Genomic DNA, 26,963 nt, shown 5'->3' with positions numbered 1-26,963 from the left:
AAAATTACTTAATTTTACATAGTTAATGCTTATATTTTATATTGAATAAAGTTCAGTTTAAGTAGTAATCGAACTGTGTTCCTTTTTCTTTTTAAAAATATTTTATGGCCCTCATATAATACTGACAGTGTGACAAATCTTACCTACATTTCCTGCAGACATTTTTCAGTTAACAGGCCTTCTTCTTCCTCTCAGTGGCCTCGATTTAAGTCAGAAAGCCGACATTTACAAACAGCCTGATCTGATGTTACCAGATCTAACAATTGGATCTTCTATGAAACTGCAATAAAGTGTTAAGAGAAGCCCAATAAAATGCACTTAAATGTGATCCCTATTCAGAGTTGTTTATTGCCTGAATTATTTTCGTAATAATGTGCAGTCGTTCGGACGGTTTTGTATTAAAGTACGCTTGCTGCTCTTCGGAGTATTTTTTTACAACAGGAATGATATCGCGAAACTTTGCGTCCTTCCAGTCTTCATTGAGCAGTTTTAGTAACACAATCTGTTTATCCTCATCGGGAACGCAGTTAACCGGTTCTTTGTAAGGCAAGTCAGGAATCTGCACATCTTTCAGGATGATAACTGACCTCATGGCAAACCAGCCTCCATATTTTGGATGAATGCAAATGCCGTAGATAGTCTGTCAAATAAAACAAACACCATGGTAAATATGTGTTCAGTGTGGATAGAGTTTAATCACATGTAATAAAAACGTTTCTATTTCAGTGAAAATAATCAGTTTTCAGATATTCTTATGTGTTGACCTACATTTTCGTTGATGTCTTCAGTATAGACTACACACCATTTGGTGTAAGCCACTTTCAAAGCAGGAAGTCCTTTGACTGGATAAATATGCCCGTGTATCCAAATATGATACGTAATAATATAATTATAATATGAAAACAAAACAATTCTTGCATATAGTTCAATTTGATTTTTATGGGAATCAATTTCTAAAGTAGAATGAAGCTCAATATTCAAACCGTTAAGTCTCTCCTTATATATATATATATATATATATATATATAAAAGTGAACATGTCTGTGTGTGTGTCCATGTATCTATGTGTGTACATTTTTCGACGCAATAATTCTGTCAATTTTAAGTCTACAGACTTGAAATTTGATATACAGGGTACTGAGATTTGAGAAAATCTTTGTAATTCATTTTCGGCCAGAAATTAAGCTGTTAAGGGGTCAAAGTTCAACGCTTTGACCTTTGAGAACTCTACCAAACTCCTCCGACAATTTTGGTTATAAACAATTGAAATTTTAGATATAGGTTCCTAAGTTAGATCCATGATCTAACTTAATAACTTGATTTGAGCCCAAAACAATAAATTTTAAGGGGTCATAATAGGGGTCAAAGTTAAAAAAAATTTGACCTCTGCGGTCTCTACCAAATTACTCAGACAATTTCTGGTCTAAACATTTGAAATTTTACATAAAGGGTATTCAGAGATAGGGCAAGCTTTTTTATCGGTTTGGGTTGAAAATTTAAGCTTCCGAGAGGTCAAAGTTCAAAAGATTTGACCTTTGCGGTGTCTAGCAAACTACTCACCGAATTTTGGGTCTAATCATTTAAAATTTACACATAATGGGTATTCAGACAGGCGGCAAGCATTTTAATCAGTTTGGGGGCGAAAATTTGGCTGCCAAAATGTCAAAGTTGAAAGAGTTGACCTTTGTCGATTCTACAAAATTTCTCAGCCAATTTTGGGTTTAAACACTTGAAATTTTAGATGTAGGTAACTTGGACAAGTAAAACTTTATATTTTGATTCAAGACCAAAATAATTAATGTTAATAGGTTAAAACTGGCGTCCAATTTATAAAAAATTTACCTTTGCAGTCTCTATGAAATTACTCAGACAATTTTGGGTCTAAATAGTTGAAATCTTACATAAAGTGTATTCACACGAAAGGCAAGTTATGAACAGTAAATAGGGCCTGAGCAAAGCCGGGCTGAATTGCTAGTATATATATATATATATAGGTTTATCGTTTACTTGAAATATACTTTGTAATAGAGTAAAAATGTTTCTCATAAATAAAGTTTTTTATAATGAAAAAAATCTTTATATAATTTTTGTAAATTTGAAAAAGTCCAAGATCAATGAACAGCTTTTTATAGAGTTCCAAAGCTTATATGGTGTAGCATAATAAGTTGTCTAAAATGGTGTTTTTATAATTTTTTTAAGGTAAACATCTAATGAGTATGTGACCAAATATGCAGCAATAACATAATTTTGCAATATGAAATAATATTGTAATGAATACCTTTTAAAAAGTAATAAATGACTGACTGAAAAAATTTGATATTTGGAACTTGGAGAATTATTATGCTACAAGAGAGAGAGAGAGAGAGAGAGAGAGAGAGAGAGAGAGAGAGAGAACGACCTTTGGGAGAGTTAAATCAAGCTCTTGCATACATAAAGGGTTTGGTATCATTTCAGATAGAACTTTATAAAAATCACAAATAATTAAAAGTGGTTTATCTTAATACTTTACTGCAGTTTCATAGTGGATAACTGTATCCCCACCCTAACCAAGACTTCTGATGTAACATCGCAGGAACAAACAAAAGGAAAGAAATAAAAATCCAATTTGGCACCTTTTTTTTTTTAAATGTAAATGAAATGCATTTATTTGTGGTTCTTCCAAAACAATACATTTCATTATTTTGCCAAAGTCTTTTCACACACACATGTGCTTTTTAAAAGTCTCTGTTCCCACCATCTGACTTTGGCACTAGCCAATACTTCCTTGTACTCGTATTTACACATCTATCTTCCTTGGCATGCAACTTGCTTCTCTCCTGGACCACGTGGTGTATTTTCTCTCCTTTTCCTCTGCCACAGGCTCACGCGCACACTTGCTAATTTGCATAAATGTTTTAACAGCTGCTGCTGCTAATATTTTCACTAGCCAGCTATCCTTCAGTTGCCCACACACACCAATACACTCTCTGTTACACTGACAAAGGAAAGAAATAATTCATTAGCAGATCCAAAGTATAGGAAGTGAAATAAACAAAAAGACGCTGAGAAGGGACGGGGCGGTCCAGATCTTTTTGAACTTTCGAGACAGGAAGATTACTCACAGTCAGTGATCAGTTTCTGAATAGCCAGCTGGGAGTGGCTGATGTGAAAGTAGTCAGTTTCTATCAATCAGATGTGGCAGTGACTAAAGCAAAAGACCAGCCATAGGACTTCCAATTTTGAACCAATAAGTTTAGGAGTCAGAGTTAGTTTAAGGACAGTTTCCAGTTTGGAATAGTTGATGATGGTTGGTTGCTTGGAGGTCCACGGGGAGAGATTGGAGCCTCTTTCTCATAGAACAGACATTGCTAGTCTCTCTCTACTCTATCGTTATCTTCATGGTAGATACTTGACTGACCTTCAATCTATGGCGACCCATTTACAGCAAAAACTCATCTAGTTACAACCACTGTAAAGAATTTTCCTTTTATTCTTCATTATACCGAAAACTACTAAACGGAATTTCTATACTCCAACATTCTTTCTAAGAACAACTTGTTTGTGGAACACAATACTAACTTGCTTTCCAGATGACTAAAACATGGTTGTTTTCAAGTCCAATTTTAAATTCTTATCGAGCCATCTTAAATAATCAAATTCTGCCCAGAGTACAAAATTAACTTTGCAATATAGTAGGGAATTATTTTTCTGTTCCCTATAGCCTTTTTCTCATGGAAGAGCTGTTAGTACTTGTGCAGTTTATGGACTGTGCTGAAATAATAACATTATATATATAAAAAAAACATTCTTAACATAGAATGGAGTTTTTTTCTTAATTATTCTGTATTTTCACTTAACAATTTAATAAACAAAAGATACAGAGAAAATTGAATTTAATTTGAAAATCCTATCAAAAAAAGTATGGTCTACAAACTGCACAAGCACCAAAGATGTTGCAATAGACTCACTTTTTTTCCTACATGTGCTAAACACCAAATGGAATTTCCATGAACAAAGTTTCTTTTCCAAAACTTTCAATCTGTGGAACATATTATTATTGAACTGCTTCCTACAGGCTATCAGATGGCCATCTTCAAATACAATATCAACAAACACTAATCATAAACCGGTTTCACAAGTAATCAAAATTGTTGATTCTATTTATTATTTTCAATCCTCTCCAAATATTCTTCATCATTCAGCTGACAATTTATCCATTTCATTAACATCCTTGAGTTACTTTTAGTTTTGGTAAGTGGTTGGCAACTCAATATTAAAAAAAAAAAAAGGCACATATTTATGGAGGTGTTTTTTGCCAACCATTCCTTGGACACAAAAAGTTTTTGTATAGTAGCTTGCATTCCATATGTTCATTCTCTCTTTCTTAGAGGAGGGTTTGTACACTCTTTCTTTCTTCCCATAATTGTTCCCTTCCCCGATCCACTTACATCTATCTTAACACTTGTCTCCTTAAAAGATGTTGTATATTGAAAGGTATGGGAAGAGTAGGTTTCATGTGGTTGTAATACCACACAAGACATTGGAGATCGAACAGCTCTCTTTATCCAGGTAGAATTCAGCGAGAGAGAGAGAGAGAGAGAAGGTCCTGAATGCTGCAAGACCTTCCCCCCTCAGTCCCAACAGGGTCAGACAGAAATTTGAGTACATATTTATGGCAATTAGATACCATGTTTCATGAAGATGTCTTTTTAATCTGAACTGAATTTTTGTTGCGTGGTATTTTATGACAACGCTGGACTGTTCCATGCAGTGTCAATTACAGATAATGAACATGCCAACGTCGTGCAATAGTTGTCAATATTAACCACAAAAGCAGGGGCAATGGCAACAAAAAAAAGAACACATGCCGTTCATCATGGAATTGTTTTGAACCTTTCCACTCTGCTGGTGATTTCTCGTCTTACACATCTTCAAAAGTAGTCAAGAAAACACCTAGAAAACAAAAGTTATGAAATTTGAAAACAAAGAGTCAACTTGCATCATCTTCTTTCCAGGGGTCATTGGTAAGGTGTTTACGCTGGTAATAATATGCAGCGCCGGAAACATGAGCTGCAACTTGGATAATGATCTTTGGATGTCGGTAAGCGATCATGTCATAATCATATATCAAGTCAATATCAGGAACAACCTGACGAAAAAAAAATAAATAAATAAAAATATATACATAAAAACTTTTTAAAATAGATATACATAAAATAAATAGATGTACATTTAAAAAAAGCTAAATATACATTAAAAGCAAATAGATATACATAAAATAAATAGATGTATATTAAAAAAAAAAAAACTAAATCTATATAATTATAAAACTAAAATGACTCTGTAACAGATGTTGTAACCCAACATCCGGTTTATGACTTCCAGTTGCACATGTGTACAAAAACAAATAATCAATGCAACAATAAAACATATTGTTTTACTGCGTACGTTTTCAGCATCCCAAACAGATATACATATAAAAATTAAATGATTTATGTTTCTAGATTTTTGAGATGAGGATTAATTATTTGTATTATTAGGATTCTTCAGACTGTTGTTCTGATCTTGAATGTTAATTTCACATGCTTTGGTAACTCAGGAATCTTTCTGTCACAAGGACCCATAGTGTAGTGGATAAAGTACTTGGTAAAATTCAGTTGTAAGTTATACTCTTCAAAATACAATCACAGAATTACTTAAAACTTTTATCCAGTCATGGCTGATGGAATGAGAGCATGCTACCCCCGTGGATTAAAAAAGTGTTATATTTGAAATTCCATGCAGATTCCCGAGTTCAACAAAATAACCTGAAGAAGGTCGGAGGTTACATCAACCGAAACATTGTGAAAGATAACACTCCATATAAGAATAATAATCCGAAGAATCCAAATAACATGAAGAAAGTGTTTTTTGTATAAATGTTGGACACCATACATATAATGTATTAGCACTTTAATTTTTTGTAAGGCTGACACTTGCAAAAGTCTGTAGAGTTTCTCAAATGATTATGTGTGACAATGCTTCTTATAGTTATGTTACGGTGCCAATATCTTTGAAGAAGAAATACTTATTGCCTTTCTTTGCTTTCTAACATGCTGCCTAGTGCATGATTACAATGCACGTGAATAACGGCTTGCTACGAATGAGAAATATTCGACCAAGAAAATAGAAACAAGAAATTAGAAATATGTCTAGTCTGGAGTTTTGACCAACCAAAATTTGATTCCTTTGTGGAAAAGGTAGTATCTCTTTAAAAAGGTGATTCATACTGAGAGCAAAGTATTTGAAAAAAATAATAATGTTCAGCTAGATACAGGAACCCTTAGGTAGTATTTTTATGCCCATAGATTAACAGCAGATTAGTTTTTTTTGTTTTTTTTTGAGTAGATAACTAAGTGATCTGCTACAAAAGACCATAATATCTATATTATATTCCTATAAGTCTGTCTGCCCAATTCATTTATTATTGGAAACTATTGGGCCAATCTGGCTTAAATTTTGTATGTACCTTTGCTTTGATAAAGTGCAATGAACTAAGACTTATGGTATCTGTTCAATGCACAATTAGAGATTAATAGGGATTAGTCACCACAAAATCAAAACCTTTTTGGGGGAGCTACTAGGCTGATCTACAGGGTGGTCAAAAAGTCAGGTAACATTTTAAAGAAAAACGATATTAGCAATACACGTATATTTAAGTACCATACATTGAAATATAAAATGAAACAAACATGAAATATGTTTATTTTGTTAATTGTCGTCCATTTCTCTCTATCAATCGCTGGAAGCGATTAACCACTGATTGTGTAACACGTGTAATCATGTCAGCTGATATCCGCGCAATCTCCTCTTCAATAAATAACTTTAAAGACGCTATTGTATCAGGCTTCTTGCCATAAACGCTATCCTTTACATAGCCCCAAAGCCAGAAATCAGGAGGGGTAGTTTATATATTACACTCAAATATTTAAACAAATAATATTAAACGAATAGAGATTATAATGGATCATATTGTTTTTTCTACCTTTAACATGTTACCTGACTTTTTGACCACCCTGTAGCTGAAATTTTGTATGGATCATTATTATAATAAGGTTCAGCGAACTAAATATTATGATATCTGTTCAATCTACAATCAAGGATTAATAGGGATTAGTATTTAATGCAAAAATGAGCACAAATTTAACAGTATTCAATAACCAATTTGGCATAAAGCACACATTCTAAGTCAACAAGCTATGACTTTTGCTCATTTTAAAAAGTCTAGTCTATTTATATGCGATTAGATGGGTGAAGTGAGGCAGTTAATCAGCCCTCTGGGCGCCTCACTGTCAGTTAAGGTTTTTGTGTCTCTTGGAAAGAGATGGGAATGGATTGTGGTTAGACTTGTATTTTGTTTCAATTAAACTAAGAAATCTTATTTGATAGTCTGTTAGCCCCTCTCCCAAAATGGTATCATGGTAGCCTCTTCCAAAAATAGCATCCTTAGACCCTACTCATCCAAAATAGTATCATTGTAGTCTCTCTCCCAAATAGTATCATTATAGCTCCTTCCTCCAAAGTCAGTCTTTGTTTTTTTTTTTTTTTTAAACTAGACTTGTAATTTTCTTTGAAGGGAGAGTTCTTGCAGCAGTAAATGAGATTACACAACTGATACTGCGACCAGTGGCAAAATCTAACAACAAGTGGATAATCGCAGCCTGGACAGTGAACGTTCACATGTTGCCAAATTTTCCAAGCACTTCCTGATTCACTAAACAAAAAGTCGAAAACACAAAGAATTTTTCACTGCTTAGATTTATTGTTGGATACAATATCGACCTTATCTTTTGCTCACATTCCTCTTCCTATGTACTGCGGGTACCTTATTAGCTCCACTAGTGGAACAGAATGCAGAGGACATCCTTGCGACTATTTTCCAAAATTGTTTATTTTCATGCATTTCCGTTTACACACAACAAATGTTTACATTTCAAATCAATTCTACCTCACGAGCAGGCAAAATAAACCCCAAATTCAAAAAGCACATTCCAATTCTAGCATCCATTCCTCCATTCTATATTAATCAGCCAACTTTTGCAAATGCTAGTTCTCATTGGTGCAATAGCTTTTAAAAATTATTATTACAAGCAAAACCATGTGACCAGAGACAGCATATGTTTACTAGTATATATGTTGAATGAATATATGCTATGATACTGCTTCCTTCAATTCCCAAATGTCTAAGGGTCATTGACTAGCGAATGTGTTAAAGGAGTTTCCACATGGGATTGTTGTGAGTTTTGGACATTAGAGCGGTAACTTCCGGTGATCAGTGAGTGTCTGGTTACATTCAGAGGGGTCCAGTTAAAAGTGTTGCCACCAGGACTTAGGATTAGTGCACTTCTTCTTGCTCATGTGTACAACTGCTACCATTGGGTTACACTACATACATTCAATTATACATCTTCTGTATGTAATAAATATGAGAATAAAAAGATAAAAAATCTGATGATATGAATTAAAAATTAAAAAAAAGACCAAATTGCTTGATATTTCACTCACCGTTTCATGAGTTTTTTTCTGATCCTCTAGTCAGACTATTTTTAGCTATTCACTCAGGAAAAAGCCCACAAAACAGTGAGCAAAACATTAAGCAATTTGGTCTTTTTTTTTTTTTTTTTTAATTCATATATGCTGGTTGGTTGCATCCCAATGACCAAAAGAAAGAATAGTCCACAATCATTACCTACATTTTTTTTTTACTGTCTTATGTGCATTTCGCAACCCATAACAAAAACTATTGTCTTTAGTTTATTTAGCTACTCTTTAGAGATGATCAAATATTAATAAAAACCAACAGAGTATTCTAAAACACAACAAAATAAAGTAAGGTGCTTCAGAAAGCAGAGGAGAACAGCAAGTCAAAAACATGAAAAATTCACTTTAAAGATGACAATCAGAGAAAGCTTTCCTCTCCAAAAGATATCCGACACCATGTTGGAAGGTTCTTAAGCCACCATCTTAGATTTGATCAGAAATATATATACATATTAGTGTTGGGACAATTAACTGGGATTGGAAATCGGAAAAAAAAAAAAAAAAAATTTTTTTAGGCGTATTAGAATTGAAAAAATTTGTGCCTATATTCTGATGCCAAACATGATTCTTTTAAATTACCAGTAAAACTAAAATCTATAGATTATCCTTCCACAAGTGTATTTTTATGCTTGAGAAAAAATTTGAATACTTAACGTGTTTTTACGGTAATCAGGAAAAAAATAACAACTCTATAGTTAAATATTTATAAATTTATAATCAGAATCAGTAATTGTATCGGAATTGGGAAAAATATTGGAATCGTTCCATCACTAACTATATATATATATATATATATATATATATATATATATATAAAGGTACGTTTCTATACCAAAAAATGTTTTCTAAGCTGTGAATACTAATTTTACACCTGCCAGTGAAACTAGGCATCATTTCTCTCTCTACAAGGGCTTTGGCCCTCCTGGCGGTAACACCACCAGAATATAAAGAAAAAAAATTTTTAACATGGACAGTCTTTTACTCTTGATAAAGGTATTTTTTATACAGAAAATTATATATATATATATATATATATATATATATATATATATATGTATATACACACACACATGTATATATATAAAATGATTTTATCATTTAATAAATATTTTAACATTTCTTGGTTTTCAAAGATTTTTAATTTTATATATATATATATATATATATATATATATATATATATATATATATATATATATATATGTGCGTGTGTGTATATTTAATAACACTTGAGGATTGTATTGTTCGAAATCTTCATTCCTATTCACCAGTCGACCATTGTTCAGTCCAAATAGTAATATCTATCTGCATTTTTATTTGGATTTAAATTTCATTTAGTTTAAAATTACTGCCCATCTCATTCTTTTTAACATTTCATCTGGTTTGTAACAGGTGATCATAAAGACATCTTCCTCTATGAAAACTATTCCATATGTTACCAAAGCATAAAGATGACACTCGAGATGAGAAAAGTAGCTTGAATAATCAAAATTAGCAATCCTCATCTGAAAAATTCCAAAAAATTTATTTTGTTAGTTGGAGTCGGACAATTTTTACTGATTCCAACACCGAAAACAATTCAGGAGCTCTGCTTCGCACAATTCAGCCAAGAAATGTTGATAGTGTTTTAAAACTTTTTAAAACCCTCTGTAATCATGCCTCACCTTCTTGATTTTTTCCATGTAATATTTTACGCATTCATCGAGTGCATCTTGCGACATTGTGTATTTATCACTGCATATAAATGGCTTAAAGGCAAGGTCAAACATATCCGGTGTACTGACAACCACAATGGCTACCGTATCAGGGTCATAAGGCAGATGAAATTTCTCTTCAACAACATTGTTGTACCATTCCACCTGAAAAAAAAAAAAAAAAATGTAAGACATTTATTCAAATTTTATCATGACTTTTTCATATTTTTGCAAAAGCAATAAATTTCATTCTATGCATGGTGGTGTAGTGGATAAAGTATTTGGAAAAAAAGTCAGCCATAAAGTTACACTCTTTTGAAATTTGAAGGTTCAATCCTGAGTGCGGGCAACATTGAAAATGCAATTGCAAATTACTTAGGACTTCTACCCCATCATGATCGACGAAACAAGAGCACGCAACCACCGTAGATTAAATAAAGGATTTCATTAAAAATTCCATGCAGATTCTTGAGTTCGACACAAAGATTTGTGTTTGACAAGATGCACCTGAAAAAGCTTGGAGGTTACATTGACCGCAACATGAAAATAACACTGAAGATGAGAACAGCAATGTGAAGAATCCAAATTAACACAAATAATCAATCTTCATCTAAAGATTAAGAAACATAATGACAGATATCTTTATGTCCAATTCTGAATCATATACGTAGTTTCAAATTGAATCCTTTACTTAATCCATGGGGGTAGATTATTCTTGTACCATCAACTATGATCAGATAGAAGCATTAAATAATTTTTATTTTTATTCTTAGTATTGCCTGTAGTAAGGATTGAACTTTCAAATTCTAGAGGACTATCACTTAGAACCGATCGTACTCAACACTTTTATCCATTGCGCCACATGGATTAAATACAGAGTTCAATTCAAAATTCCATATAGATTCTCAAGTACAAAAAGATGTAGTTGAGGAAGGTTAAAAGATTACATCGGCCGAAACGTTGTGAGAATAACGTTCAAGATAAGAGTAGTAGTTTCGATAATCCGAATCAATTTTTAAAGTTTTTGCCAATTTATAGGAAGGGCATTTTCGACTATTGTATTTCATTTTATGCATATTGTTATTTCTTAAACATATCACCACGATTAATTTGTAACTTTATCTTTCAGATTATTAAAGTACTATTTATGTTTTTCTGCAATATACTCACCCATCATAATGACCTGAAAACAACCTCAACAGAAAGAGAATTATCTTCCGCCATGATAATGCTCGTCTTCACACAGCACTACTGAACAAAGATCTCCCAGGAGAATTTGCTTGGGAAATCTTGCTGCATCCTGCATATTCTTTTGATCTAGCTTTATCAGATTATCACTTATTTCAAAGATCACAAAACCATTTGGCTTTAAGTTAACATCACGAAATGTAATTAAACACGAGTTAGGTTAATATTTCACATCAAAATCAAAATAATTTTATAAATGAGGCATTTATAAGCTCATTAACAGATGGAATCAAGTTATAAAGAACAAAAATCGTTATTGTTATGAATTTTAAGATCCCCCCACCAAAAAAAAAAAAAAAATACAGATTTCTATTTTCAAGACGAAATTTAAAAATCAGCAAAAATTTTTGCATCGATCCAATATTTAAAAATTTACTAGTCGATGAACCTGATATTGTTTGGGTGTAAAATACATAGGAAGGTTTGGATATATTGTTATCTCTGTATTATATAAAAATATATTTATTTTGCATATACTGTCATTACTAAGCAAACGACTTACAAACTCAAGATTTTATTCAGATTCCTCAATTTCCTTTGTGGAAAGTTGGACCATCTTAAAAAAAAAATTCTATTCAATTACTGTCAAATACAATTTTTATCCGACTCAGGATTATGTTAGAATGGTGAAATATTTCAATAATGTTCAACAGCTGCATACTACATTTATTAAGGATTAAGTTTATTATATAAGCAACCTGCTCTGCTAAACTTAAGCCTTACTAAATTTAGTATGCAACTGAGCAAAGAAATATTGAAGACAAGTTTAAAAAAAAAAAGAAAAAAAACGTTTTAAAGAAATTATCTAAAACAAAAATTATGTAAAATGATAACAAAAAACTAATAGACCCTCCCCCCCAGCTAATTTTCACTTTTATCTTTGTCTCATCTTGTTTGTGCTCCCTCTCGACAAGTCACCGACCCCAATGTTATGCACCATCATTTTCTTTTCAATCATCTTCTGAGCGTGTGTGTGTGTGTGTGTGTGTGACACCATCGACTTCTAAACATGAATGTCCACATCCTAGTTGCCTGTCTAAGCCATGTTCGTCAATTAATTGATCAATTATTCTCCCCATCTTGCTTGTGCTCCGTCTTGACAACAGTCACCGATCCTAATGTTGTGTGCCACCATTTTCTTCTCTATCATCTTCTCTTCTGGTTTTATCCTCATCTCTCACATTGGTGGCTGCTAAAAAGGGGCGTACAGTGGCTCAGAAGTATAAAAATAAATAAAACAACTCAAAACACGAACGCTATTCTGTAGCTATCAGTTGTGCTCTGTGTGTGTGACACCATTGATCCTCTAAACATGAACGCCACATCCTAGTTGTCTGCCGAAGCCATGTTCGTCAGTTAGTTGATCAATTCTTCTCCCCATCTGCTTTGAACCACAACTAGCACTCAACTGTCCCAATTCATCAACTGTCGCAAAACTCAAATCCATTCTCAACTTGTAACAGAACAAATATCGAGACATATACGAAATGATGTCACGGGATAAGGATAAAGAAAAAGACTATAAAAAGGAGACAATCATGTTAGAGACGTAGGTGACGTCACAGCTCCAATGAGAAGTCACACGTGGCAGGAGAACATGGAAATAAATGTGGTTGTTACAAAAAAAAAAGGAAAAGGAAAAGAAAAAAAGAAAAAGAAAAGAAAAAAGAAAAGAAAGAAACAGAAAAGAAAAAAGAAAAAGAAACAAAAAACAAAGAAAAAAAGTTAAGTTATTACTTGTCTTATGTTCCTTTCGACATTCTCTACTACAACATGTTCAGTGTGTACTACATTACAAACTGTCTATAAACTAACTAAATATACTGACCTCTATGTCCAGTCCTTTGTCCCAGTTATCGTCACACCTTGATTAACAATCCTATTTTCAAACGCCTTTGTGTTCCTTAGTAACCCTGCCACTGTCTTTCTACTAATCTCTTTTTCTATACTTTTGTTCTGCTAATCAAGTATTTCCTCTTTTTTTTTTTTTTTTTTTTTTTAAATATATAAAAAAAAAAAAAAAAAAAAATCACCCCAACACTCTTGGGTGGGGAGAAAAAAGATGCCGATAGTATCCCACATGCTACTGGAGACCACTTGTGAATTTCATACTCCCATGAAACTTCCTCCTTCGGAGGAACTCGGTTAAACTCGATTAGGGCGAGTGCTGCTTCAGTATAGTACAGTACAATTGAACGTTTACCAATACAGTTAGGAGATGGGTGTGTCAATTTCAGAGAGGCTGCAGAGATGTGAATGACAAAACGCGATCCGGACGTTCATGTACAGCACTCACCCCATTACTGGCAAAAATGCACTGAAAATGATGTGAACAACCTTCTATTAACGGCTTATATATATTACACATAATGCTTCAAGCAAACTATGTCAACTTTTTTTTATACTTAAGAGTCACCACTTATCAAGGCGCAAAGACCACTCAAGGATAAAGGTTAATGAATGTAAAGTGATAGTGCAGTATTCATTAATGGTGTAAATTGGGTAAAATTTGATTTAAGAGACGGTTTTGTTTACATTGGATTTGAAGGCTACCATGTTGTAGTCAACAAGGAAGCAGATCAGTGTTCCACAGGTGGGCAGTTCTGAGAAAAAAGCTTTGGTCATGGAATCTGCGATTAGATTAAGGCACAGATAGAGAGTAGGAGAAATCATATATAATGGCTGTAGGTATTTGAGCGTTTTTGTGAAAGTTTGGCAAAGGAGGACCATAGATTAGAATTCAGTTTAACACTTGTCGTGAAAATGTATTTATTTTTTTTACTTCGTATATTGTGGAAACATACTAAAAATAAATAAATAAATAAAAATTAAAAAAAAAAAAGGACCCATTATCTTAACGCCTATAGATAAAGTCGTCTGTCTGCCTAAACATACCGAATTTGTTACTTGTCAAAAACGGCCATAAAAACTGTCCACTTTATTAACAAGCTTTCATGTTTAATACTTATTTCAGTTTAATACTCCATTTTTTATGTTTTTTCTTCTTTTTTCAAAAAATTGGTGCATAACAATGCTTATTAATTTCTAATCACAAAGTTACAAAACTAATTTTTATGCAGATTATAATTGCCATCATTTTTTTTTTTTTACTACCTTGGTTTTTATTTTCAGTAACAAGACCTTTCATGTTTACTATATTCTTTATTAATAACGTTATGAGACCACTTCTTACGTGTCTGTATGTGTAGTTTTTTTTTCTTCCACATGACATTATCATTTTTTATTTTTATTTACTACGAGTGTACACCCTCCATCAAAAACGATAGAAAAAAAAAAAATATTTTGTCAATGTTCACATGGATATTCAGGATATTCATATTCATTATCTAACACAGCCTCAGCAGGCCATATTCATACCAGTCAAAGATGTGTCCTTGACATAGTCTTGGCCATTTTTGAGTATAGGATGACCTTGCATCTGTCGGGCTGAGATGTGGTTCCGGGTAGTCTTAGGAGGTCCACCTTCCTAAATCGTTGCCTTCCATCTTTTGGGTGGAGCAAGTTTATTGCTTGCTGCCTGAGGCACCTTCACCGGAGAATACCGACAGAGCTACCCAGGCAACTTTTAAAAGGCCAGAGTCCTGTTCCTTTAAGGATGCTGGCTTGACTTTTGCCATTTTTTTTTTTTTACCTTGTGTCATATCTTCCTGCGACGGGAAGTAAGTAAATAACAATATTCATATAAAGTAATGCCTGAAATCAGTTAAATTTTTTTTTTTTCAAAATAAAAGAACGAAAACTGGAAAGTTTTAAGAAAACAAAATAGAAAAGAAAAACAAACACGTATAGAAAACAGAGAAAGAAAAGATGGACGATCAGGTTTTTCTGCTAAGTTGATTTAAAAAAAAAAAAAAAAAAAAAAAAAAATCTATTACATTTTTGTGGCATTATCAGTTGAAATGGAGTTATCTCGGGTTTTTTTTAAATGGACCTTGTCTTAGATACAAATAAAATATAGTTGTGACAAATTCTTGATAACGAAACCATTAAAAAAAATAAAAAAAATATTCGTATTAAACAAATGAACAAATCACTTAATGAAACCATTAAAATTTTTTTTTTTTTTATTAAATAATGAAAACTTTTTTATTTTGTAATGTTTTTGTTTTATAGTGGTAGTACGCAGGCAGGCAGGCCCGAACCTGTAATGCGGAGGCGGAAAGAAAGTGAAAGAAAACCTGATGTCTTACCGCTACATCATGACATGACCGGAAGTGTAAGGCGTTCAAATTTAACGTAGTCAATAAAAAAGATGACTTGCAGAAATGGCGTTGCTTTTAAACCTCCCACAAAGGTAGTTTTTAATATGGGGGGAAAAGCAGCTACCCTGAAAAAGGGGGCACTCTGGCAGTATCCAAATACATAGTAATTGTTTCAGTATGAAGGGTTTCCCCTACATTGACCAAGGACCAATTACAGAACAGATACTACCCAGGCAAAGGCTGGGGGTTGGCACCAGCGTTAGATTAGTTTTGCTTTATTTATACGAAAAATACAAACAGCAGAGACAACCGCATGGTGGGAATTGTTTTAAAACTCGATAAAAAAAAAAAAAAAAGTTTTGTAAGCAGGTAGGCTCAAACCCGAATCCTTGAGGTGAAGGCAGAAAAAAAGTGTAATAACTTACCTCGACGGTACGAAGGCAGCAGAATGAGAATGGATGAAATTATGAAAAGTGACAGGTGCTTAAATTGAACGAGGTCAAACCTCACGCCATAGTGGAACGAAATCCTGTACTTAACTCTGGCTGCAATAACTATAACCAGCTCCCTATAAAAATGAATAGCAATTGTCTGATATAAGGGGTTTGCCCCGCATTGATCAAAAGCTTATTGCTTTTTTGGATGTCCCCGGTACGAGTGCCAGCGCGCTACCTTTTCTATGGATTCAGTTTTGCTTATATACAGAAAAGCCAAACAAACACGTGGAGATTTTAAAAAAATAAATAAATAAAAAATTGCAAAAATAGCATCTAAAAGTTCCTCAAATTAAAGATACACGTGACCTTTTTTAGTAATTCGTAGATATTATAATCTAGGTAGCATATAAAAGGTTCTAAGAAACACTAACCACCCCTGAGCGTGCCCCCCCCCCCCAAAAAAAAGCCTTTGCCATACACAAAAAATGCACACACACATTTTGCCTTTCTAATATATATATATATCTATATATATATAGACTAGCGGGGGGGGGGGGAGGGGGGGGCGGCATTGTCCATGTGTAAAAAAAAAAAAAAAAGATCTTTGGTAGGTAGATAGGCTTAAACCCGAAACCTTGAGGCAAAGGCGGAAAAGAAAGTGTGAAAAAAAAAAAAAAACCCGACATTTTACCGCCCGATAACGGCAGGAGAGGAACTGAAAAGCGTTTTAATTTAAGATTAAAAAGTTAAGTGACGTGTGTAAATTTAATGAGGTCAAACATCACGCCATAGGGGAATGAAATCCCGCACTCAACTTTGGCTGCAAGCCAATTTTTCTTTTTTTGGTTTTATTCCCAAGACCAAGAATTTGGGGAAAACCAACTCTCCATAAAAGGGGAGTGTCCAAATGAATAGCAATTGTATGATATGACGGGTTTTCACCGCATTGATCAAAGTTGATTGCTTCCTGGATGACGTCCCGAGAAGCCAGGACACTGCTTTCCCTTTTCGATTATTTTCACTTTTATACCAAAAACGCGACGAAGCAGAAAAGCGGGAATTTTATAAAATAAAAGTCGATCAAAATAAATCTACACACGACATCCCTCTGTGAATCACAGATATTACAATCTAGAACATATATAAAAAGTTCTAAGACATAGTAACTACCACGGAGAACCCCCCCCTCCCCCCGAAAAAAGCCTTTGCCAGACATACAAAACATTTGCACACACGCACACACCACATTTTTGCTTTTATATAATAAATGACTGCAAAAATATTTCTCTAGATTTGCCACAACAAATGCTACATACAAATTCAATATATCTAGGCTAACGCCCACGATCTTATGTAGCTTTTGAGCACTATTTTACACACATTTAGTCGTGATATTAAAATACTACGCTGCATCCTACAAGCAACACCATCACAATCGCAACATCTATAGAGGAAGGAGTGCCTATTTTTCTCTCTAAATATTATGTACTACCACTGCTACCAGTTATCAATGGAACAAATTCTACACTTTACATGAATTTTGTTCTTACACAGACCATCACAGGCTCAAGAAAACAGACCTAACAATCTTTCCAATTTCCTATTCATAAATAATAAATGCTTGGCTGAGCTCTGAAAATTCTTATTCCGGAATACAATTCTTCCCTTTATACACAAACGGTTACTTTAATTAAAACGTGGCGTTAAACATTATTTCGCCAGTCATCAAGTGCACTTAATGCTTAGGTAATTACAGTTGCGTGTGTGTGTGTGCGCAAGTACCTACAATGTTGTCATTCTGCTTATACTTATGTCTTCAACGAAAAAATGATTTTGAGTACAGTTAACCCAAGGAAAATAGCTAATGTTTTTAGTTTTTTTGACAGCTATTTTCTTTATTAATTAATTAATACCTTTTTTTTTTTCCACGAGTTTTTGCTATTTACATTAATGCAATATGGCAATTTATTAAAAATTATTGGTTACACTTGAACATCAATATTTCGATTTCCAAATTTCGTTACAATAATAGCGAAGAGGAACCAAAATGTTTACAAACATTCTCAGTAATTATATTTCCACATTCTGTACAAAGGTTATGCCCCCCCCATCTCTATCTCTCACTGTGTGTATTTCCCTTGTTTGTGTCCGTGTGTTCACTTGAACATGCATCTCAAATAAAAAAAACAAAACAAAAAAAAACGTCTTTTGTTGATAAAAAATTGCAAAAGAAAAGTATCAAAATGTTATCTACATAATTGTCATTTTGCATTTAGTTACGTCTTCGAAGATTCAATGAAACAATGATTTCAACTGCTTGTTTTAGTCACGTGATGTGCTGCCAACCCAAGGAAAACAGCTAATGTTTCTAGTTTCTTTATTAATTAACACCTTTTTTTTTTTAAATTAATTTTTTTTTAGTTTTTGCTATTTATTTGGCAATTCATTAGATACTATTGGTTACACTTGAACATTATTTTGATTTCCGAATTTCGCTACAATAACGAAGAGAAACCAAAATGTTTAAGAACATTGTCATTAATTATTTGAATGCAATATTTTCTTTTTAAAAAAAGAAAAACGTGCAACAATAAGGATTATTTTTAAATAAAAATGTTTGACAAACTAATTCCTTTTTTTCAAACTTATCTTACAACATTTTTACATTCATTTATTTGTTTCCTCTGTCTGAATTATCATCGGTCTCCCACTTTGTTGGTTTAATCTCTGAGCAGTTTTCTTTTCAATTTTTCCATCGATTTAGTCATGATAAAACACTATACTTTCATGCAAAATAAAATCAGCTAAATTTTAAGTTTTATGAGATTCCCTAGTGTGTGCTCACATACATGTCCATACTAAAATGAAACCCTTATGTTTTCCCCTCTGTGAACCTAAGGAATAATGGGGCAGCAAACGTGCATTAAATGACTTCAACGGATACACTTTGTTTGTTTTCCATTTAAACAAACTGAGCCAAAGCAACGTGTGGCAAGGTACAGCTAGTCGAAAAAAAAAAAAAAAAAAAAAGTCTGTTTTCCAACTTTTTTTTGTGTCTTTTGCTTCCAATAACAAATTTGGAAATCGCCGGTTTCACTATTTTATGATTGGAAATAGTCAGTTTTATATTATACTAGTAGATGTACTCAGCATTGCTCAGTAAACATAATGTTAGATTCCTAAAAAAAAAAAAAAAAATTAAAAATAAAAAAAAACGGAAAGAAACTGAGACATGTGCATGCTTTTTTCTAAACATTTCACGTCTTATTAATTTTATTTATTGCGGACTATTATCCTCATCTTTTCTTAGGTGTTTCACAACGTTTCGGCCAACTTATTCCTCTGGCCTTCGTCAGGTGGTAACCACAACGGGATAAGAACTCCGAACCTCCTAACTGCATCCACTGCAATTACTGCCTTCCGTAGTTGTCATCTCTCCATGTTTTGGCCAAGTAAGCCTCTGGTCAGCTTTGGGTAGGATTGAGACCGCTATCTTAAGACAGTTCTCACCTGGAACCGTAGAGATTCAACGTCTATCAACTGCGCTATCAACATGGTGAGACGACAATAACTACGGAAGGCAGTAATTGCAGTGAATGCAGTAAGGAGATTCAGAGTTTCTATCCTGTTGCAGTTACGACCCGACGAAGGCCAGAGGATAAGTTGACTGAAACGTTGTGAAACAACTAAGAAAAGATGAGAATAATAGTCCGCAATAAATAAAATTAATAAATAATATTCATTTCAATAATGAATTCCAATTTTTTTTTTTTTTTTTTTACATGGAGGTCACCACTTATCAAGGCCCGAAGGCCACTCAGAGATAAGGGTTATTGCGTGTGCAGTAATCAGTGAGATAGTATTGTAGTAATCATTAGTATCGGGGGTTTTGGATAGAGTGTCTTACTTAAGGGGGCGGTTCGTCAGGAGTTTGTTTATGTTAGACTTGAAGACGTCCAAGTTGTAGTCAGGTGGGAAACAGGCAAGCAGCAGAAAGTTCCACTGGCGTGCAGTTCTAAGAAAGAAGCTTTGCTCATGGAATAGTATATAGTTCACTTCTTGTAAATAAAAAATTTAATAATGGAATAATATATAGTTTACTTCTTGTAAATAAAAATTTAAAAAATAAATACTCAAGCCAAGATCAAAACCATAACACAGTGAATTATGCCAGCTTGGCACGATCTTTAAAAATTGTTTCAAACCTACTTATTCTTACAATAAGGAAGCTATCTATGAAGATTCGCACATGCACAATCATGAAACAGTTGACAAACAGATAAAATCCGATGACCAAATACCAATTTTTCAATTTGGATTACTTAGCAGCCCTTTTTTCCAGATGAAAACTGATTAAAAACTTTTCCACATGTCTGAATACCCTCTATACCAAAGTTCAAATCTTGATAAAAAATTTGTTGAGTATATAGGTTGAGAAGTGTCCTCACACGCACACATTCTCACTTTTTGATTAGTAATAGTTTGAAAAATTTAAAAAAAAAACTTTTACTCAAAATTCTATGCTTAAAAACTGAACATTTTGGAAAACTGGAATTTAAATCATTTTAATTTTTGTAAAAATTATATTTGAGAATGTTTTTGGTTTCTTTGCAATTCAACAGATTATAGTTTACATTAATGAGAAAAAGCGGTATTTTTTTTCCAAACATAATATTGAATTTATTACCATTTTTTTTTTTCAAAATTTACAAGTTCATGATATAGGTTGATTAAACATAAATGAATACATGCTTTTTTTTATTTTTTTATTAAGCACTTTAATGCTTAAACAGAGTTTTCTAACATTCTTTCAATGGTCATGATCTTTATAAATTATTAAACTGAATTTAATTTAAATAATATTTGAATAAACTTTAAAAAATAGCATGGTCCGTATCTTGCATAAGTACCTAAAATTTAGCTATGTGCATTAATTACTGGCGGAAAAATGATATAGGGATATAGTTTTGAAAGCCGGGTTATAATTTTTTTGTAGGTTTCCGATTACTTTTTGATTGTATTTGTAGATACAAGCCTAAGGTTAATTTCCAAAAGGAAAAAAAATATTTTTACATGTGAAAAAAAGTTATAATGGAAAATCTTTTCTTGGTGACATTCGGAAACTGACAAGTTCAGCTAAATTTTGAAGTTAAATAAATTCATTGTAAAAATCCCTTGAAAAACATTAGTTTTCTTGGACTATTTTAAAGATAATTAGTAAAATAAAGATATTAAATTAAATAAAAAACACCATGTTTGTACAAGAAGCTTAATTAACCCTCAAAAGCGAGGTATTCTAGCTTTGCACAATCCAAACAAAGGAAAATTTGTTTAGCATGGGTTCTATGGAAGCTCAAAATGTTCAAAGTCTGAAAATGACGTCGATGGATGGAGTGAGAGAGGGAATGCAAAATCGACTAGTTTTCTTTTTTTATTTTTCCCCAGCTGTGCATCAGTACATTTCTATCGTGGATGTTTGTATAATTTTTACCATTCTTTAAATTATTTTTGTGTCCCTGCTTTTAAATTAAAAAAAATTCTCTTCATTTTTCAAGATTATATAAAAATTATGTTACATTGAAGATTACAAGGAAAATATTAGAATCTTACATATAAAAATTACGCCGAATTGTAATTTAAAAAAAAAAAAAGAGAAAATACTTTTTGCAATTATAATTTATTTGGTGTGAAAATATTAAATGAACAATGATAATTCAATGATAATATCTTTAGTTTGGATTATATTGATTTTGTTAATATGCACTTTTAGGGCTTTTTTTTGATAAGGTTCCTAAAAAAAAAATCTTTTTTTCTTTTTATTATTATAATTTACAGTTTTTTTATTTTCGTAAAAAAAGCAAAAATAAATTCATTTTTTTTTTTACAACTGAAAACCATAAAGGTGTTTTTTGTTTAAGCAAAAGAAAATACAGGTTTGTATTACTGTACACAGATTCGAAAAAGTTGTCAAAAAACAAATATATAACAAATAAATATTATCAAAGGCCAGATAAGTTACTTTTCTACCAAACTGGATACATTTTTTTTTGTTTTTATTCAACGTAACATGTTTATTCAGCTCGAAAAACATACAATGTTTACCGATGTATTGGAAAATTCAAAATGGCGCCCGACACTCTCTTTAAGATGTTAAGTTTGGGAAAAGGTGTTATAAATAATAAACTAGATAAAATACTATTTAAAAAACACCGCATATATGTCAACTTATGTCACGGTAACATGTAATGAGCGAATTTCTAACTGTATTTTGTCTAGTTTATTATTTATAACATCTTTTCCTGAACTTACCGTGTTAAAGATAGTGTCGGACGCCATTTTGAATTTTCCAATACATCGGTAAAAACTGTATGCTTTTCGAGCTGAATAAACATGTTAAATTGAATAAAAACACGAAAAATATATCCAGTTTGGTAGAAAAGTAACTTATCTTGCCTTTGATAACATTTATTTGTTATATATTTGTTTTTTTGACAACTTTTTCGAATCTATGTGTACAGTAATACAAACCCGAAAATATATTGAAGTTCTGAATTTTTTAGATGAGGGCTGATACCACTAGTATTGATCGAACTATTGTTCTCATCTTGAGTGTTATTTGTGCAACATTGCACAATGTGAGAATTTTAGTACTCTGGCAGAGCAAAAAATAAACACGACATTGAAAAGCGCACTTACCTTGTTTAAGGCAGGTTGTTTCCTCTTCTCGATTGCAAAACTATGTTGCGTCATTTTGCTGCTCAGCTGAGCCTGGTAATTAAGACTTTGTAAGAAGTGGTATATAATATTAAGAAAAGAACACCTAACCTAGTAGGTTAAATTATTTCAAAAGTACCATGACAATATTAAGCGCCAAAACCCTTAAATTAATAAAAAATATTAAAAATGAACCTATCATGCATGAAAGATCTGCTCAGACTAAAATTTTCAGTTAAAACATGCCCGCGTTTGCGGGTTAAAATGAGCAACCAATGAGAAAAGCTGTAATTAAAACCATGTGTTAAACCAATAAACCAATGAAGTGGTACGATTCAAGTCATGTAATTTCTTACAACAAATAACACTCAAGCTGAGAACAATAGTCCGATCAATACAAGTTAATATAAGAAAAAATATATTTCAACTAAGATTCAAATAAAAATCGTTGGTTCCTTATATTCAGTGATCATTATTTGATAAATACTGAAGATTTTATTAAAATTGGTTAATTTCCTGATTTTTTTGGTGAATTTTTAAGTAAAAAAGGACGGGGTCAAAATGTTTATACATTTTGAGCTTGGGCAATTCATTTTGCACGTACCTATCAAAATGTGCATAAAAATGCTCGCAGATGTGTAAGCGTCAATGTTAAAAGTCATTAAAAAAGTGTCCTCTCCTTAACTCTAATACTAACGCTTAAAAAAGAATGAAAAAGTTCGCACGATATGAGAGTACAAATGTAACCGTTAAACGTTAATTTGGTTCTTAAAATTCAACTTGGTGCTTGTTAAGATAGAGTCGACAGATGAATTTTAATATGTGGGTCTAAGCAAAAACAACAGTACTTATTTAATTGTTATGTTGAAAATAGTAATATATCCAAAAATTACGAAAATTCATCGAACAGAAAATTTATAGCAAAAATTTTACAGAAAAGTGCATATTCTTTAGATGTGAACACCTCGAAGATTGCGAATACAGAAGGCATACTTATCTCTTTGACACTGTAGTGGCTGACGTACTGTTTTAGACTATAACGATAAACTTACTAATAACAATATCAGTTCTACTCGATAAATTTTCGTAATTTTTGGATATATTACTATTTTCGACATGACGATTAAGTACTGTTGTTTTTGTTTAAAACCACACAAAAAAAAAAAAAAAAAAACTGATCTGTCAGCTCTAACAAGCACCTTCGACTTAATTTTAAACAAATATACACAAAATTTATGATGTACGCACCCCTCACAGAACGAATAGATCAAATTAAAAAAAAAAAAAAAGAAAGAAAGTAAATTCATCAAGTAGTTTTTGCTTTAAAAAAATAATTAAAAATCAAATTTTGTTACGAAGCGAGACCTTATTTTTTTAATCGTCCATGTTTTAAAATAAGGGAGAGACAACTCAATTCAAACTATAGAGATCATAATCAGCCGTTTTTACAATTTCCTATTAAAATCATTAAAAAGCGTGCTTCTTCGTTATAATAGCAAAAAAAAAAAAAAAATGAAGACAAAAAAAAAAAAAAGATATCTACTAATGGTAAATTTTCAGATTAGGTCCACACTCCACCTCCACAATTTTCTTTTAAATGACACCTTTTAAAAGGTTTTCGACTATGCTGAATACGAAAATTTATTTTTGTTCAACATTTTTTTATGTTAAGATTATACTTAAGTCTATAATCTATGATCATCGTCGGAAAAAAAAAAAAAAAACAAACTTAGGAAAAAGGTGAAAAACGCGGATTTTTAAGCGGTGGACAATATTGGATCCGCCAAAAATCCACTTTTCTGAACCTGACACTGCCCCCCCCCCCAAGAATTGATAATTTTTTTTATCTTTATATTTCAATAATGACTTGCGTCTACAAAATTTCAAGCACGCCCGTAAAAAAATGGTCGCCAAAGAATACAATGCATAATACAACTTTTTATATCTACTTATTTCTGCTTTTGCAATATAACTACAAAGTTTTTCTGTATTTTCATTTTTTTTTTTTTTATTAAATCGAATTCTTAAGAACCCTTAATTTATAGACTACGGAGTCGTTAGGGGGTAAATTTTTATTTACTTTCCATCTTAACAATCCTCAGGTATGCTGAAAACGAATATCGCATTTAAATTTGCCGCAAACGAGTAAGTAGTTTTTCGGATATTAAGCAATGTAATTCTGTTATAAGTAGTGACCATTTTTTTGGACGCACAATCACGCGCACATTTTATTGATGTGCGCGAGTTCACATACAAAAATGGCCACCACTTATAACAAATAATTACATTGCTTTATATCCGGAAAAGTACTTGTTTGCAGCAAATTTAAATGCGATATTCGTTTTCAGCATACTCAAAAACTCTTTAGGCGTCATTTTAAAGGTGATTGTTAATGTGAAAAACAAGTAAAAATTTAAGCATTAAAGTATTGGAGACGGAAGTGATTCTATAAAATTACCCACTTTTTTTTTTTTTTTTTTTTAATATATTTTCAAAGCAGATAGGTTTGGAGTCACACAAACGCTAGAAATAAAACGGAGAAACTGAAACTAAAGTGACGTAACGTCCTTTAGGGCGACAGTTCTGACCGACTTGCTAGTTCATGTACTTTTATGACAGTAATTAATGACAAAATTCAGCATTGCCAGAGAGAATTACTTTCAGTTTAATAGGTTAATTAAAACACACCAATCCATAAAAAAAAAAAAAAAAAAAAAATTAAACCGAGTTAAAGTATTTTTATTTGCTTTCTTGTAGCAACGTGCGTGACTGCGTGTTATAGTAGGGGGACAGCTTTCTCGGAGGGTACATTCCTAAAGGGTACAAAATTAGGAGAGAACTGATAATAAACTTCGCTCTCCACATGCTAAGAATGCGCTTCAAATAATAACATTAGGAGGAGGATGCGAAGCATTTCTTAAGTCTGTACCTTCACTTAAACTTTCTTCCCGATGTAGGAGGTAAAGATTGGGCGGGGGGGGGGGCATCCTAAAATCGGAGCGAATCATACCAAAAGGGTCAACTACTGAGCGAGCAAAACTTTAGTGTCAGAATATGACAAGCTTTGACCTACCGGTACCGGTACCCCCGGCTGGAAAACTAAAACTGTTCCGAACTCGAGTCAAGTTGTATTTTGATTTCTGATTTGAAAAAAATCATATTGATAGCTAATATATACTTACTTTCATTAAATAGGTTTCGAATCCAACATCTGTCAGGATGTTATTAACGGAATCGTGGATTTTTTGCAGCTTTTCGGCGGCTGACATGCTTTCCTTTTTAGAAGAATGTGGTTTATGCACTTTAAACAATACTCAACGCAATATGTGTGCATATTTCAAAGGGAGATAACTACGGGATAACAGTTTCTCGTTAAATTGATATCTTAATGTCTTTACTTCTGTAACTTGAAACTTTTTGTTGGTGGGGCTAGGGTAAAAATGTATCTCTTCCCCATCAGAAGAGAAATCCTTCTTAATGGCGGTAAATTTTATATTTATTTTATTTTTGTCCCATTCAGAATGACCCCTTAAAATGAAAAAAAAAAAAAAAAAAAAAAAAAAAGGAACGTAGCAGCCGACACTATCCCCACTCATAAAAATGACCTTGCGTGTAACTTTGCCCTCGTGGAGAGACAAGTTGGCGCTAGTGCACTTACTGATCCGTGCTATTTTTTAAATCGTATTTCCAAGTTTAATTAAAGTTTTATGATATGTTTTTTTATTCAATTGTAAGGTTGAAGTATAGAATAGGTACAAAACACCCTCCCCATGTTAAGAATGGTTTTTTAAATAACGTTATTATTTACGTTCGGATCACTCTCTGCACTAGTACCGACAAGTTAATAGAAAAAAAAAAAAAAAAAACAACCGCCGTTGGGTCACCTATTTAGTTATTTTTAATCATGATGAAAACTTTTAACATCTTTCGACGGAGCTAGCATCAAGGAAAGAAAGTTATTTTTCCTGCAAAATGTTACTTTTAGTCAAAACGACACAATTATTTTGTCCACATAGTATTTACACCGCTTGAGACGGAGAACATATTGAACACTACGCTATTTATTTTTTAAGTGGGTGAAGCGATAT

At 32.6% G+C, this 26,963-nt stretch overlaps 1 protein-coding gene across 1 annotated transcript; it reads right to left on the bottom strand.

The window, feature by feature from the left end:
- Nucleotides 1–328: 328 nt before the first annotated feature.
- LOC145258137 (cyanocobalamin reductase / alkylcobalamin dealkylase-like) lies at nt 329–26,265 on the bottom strand. Its single transcript, XM_080115888.1, has 4 exons — nt 26,058–26,265; nt 10,224–10,418; nt 4,979–5,128; nt 329–640 (listed from the first exon to the last, which is right to left on the bottom strand). Exons 1-4 carry the CDS (start codon nt 26,142–26,144, stop codon nt 332–334), a joined length of 741 nt encoding a protein of 246 aa, XP_079972014.1. The 5' UTR covers nt 26,145–26,265; the 3' UTR covers nt 329–331.
- Nucleotides 26,266–26,963: the final 698 nt, after the last annotated feature.

This window comes from Euprymna scolopes, chromosome 3, assembly GCF_053919585.1.
Source record: "Euprymna scolopes isolate OS-2025 chromosome 3, ASM5391958v1, whole genome shotgun sequence".
Classification (NCBI taxonomy): Eukaryota; Metazoa; Mollusca; class Cephalopoda; order Sepiida; family Sepiolidae; genus Euprymna; species Euprymna scolopes.
Note: the sequence above shows the minus strand (reverse complement) of the source record. Positions and strands in the feature narration are given on the sequence as shown.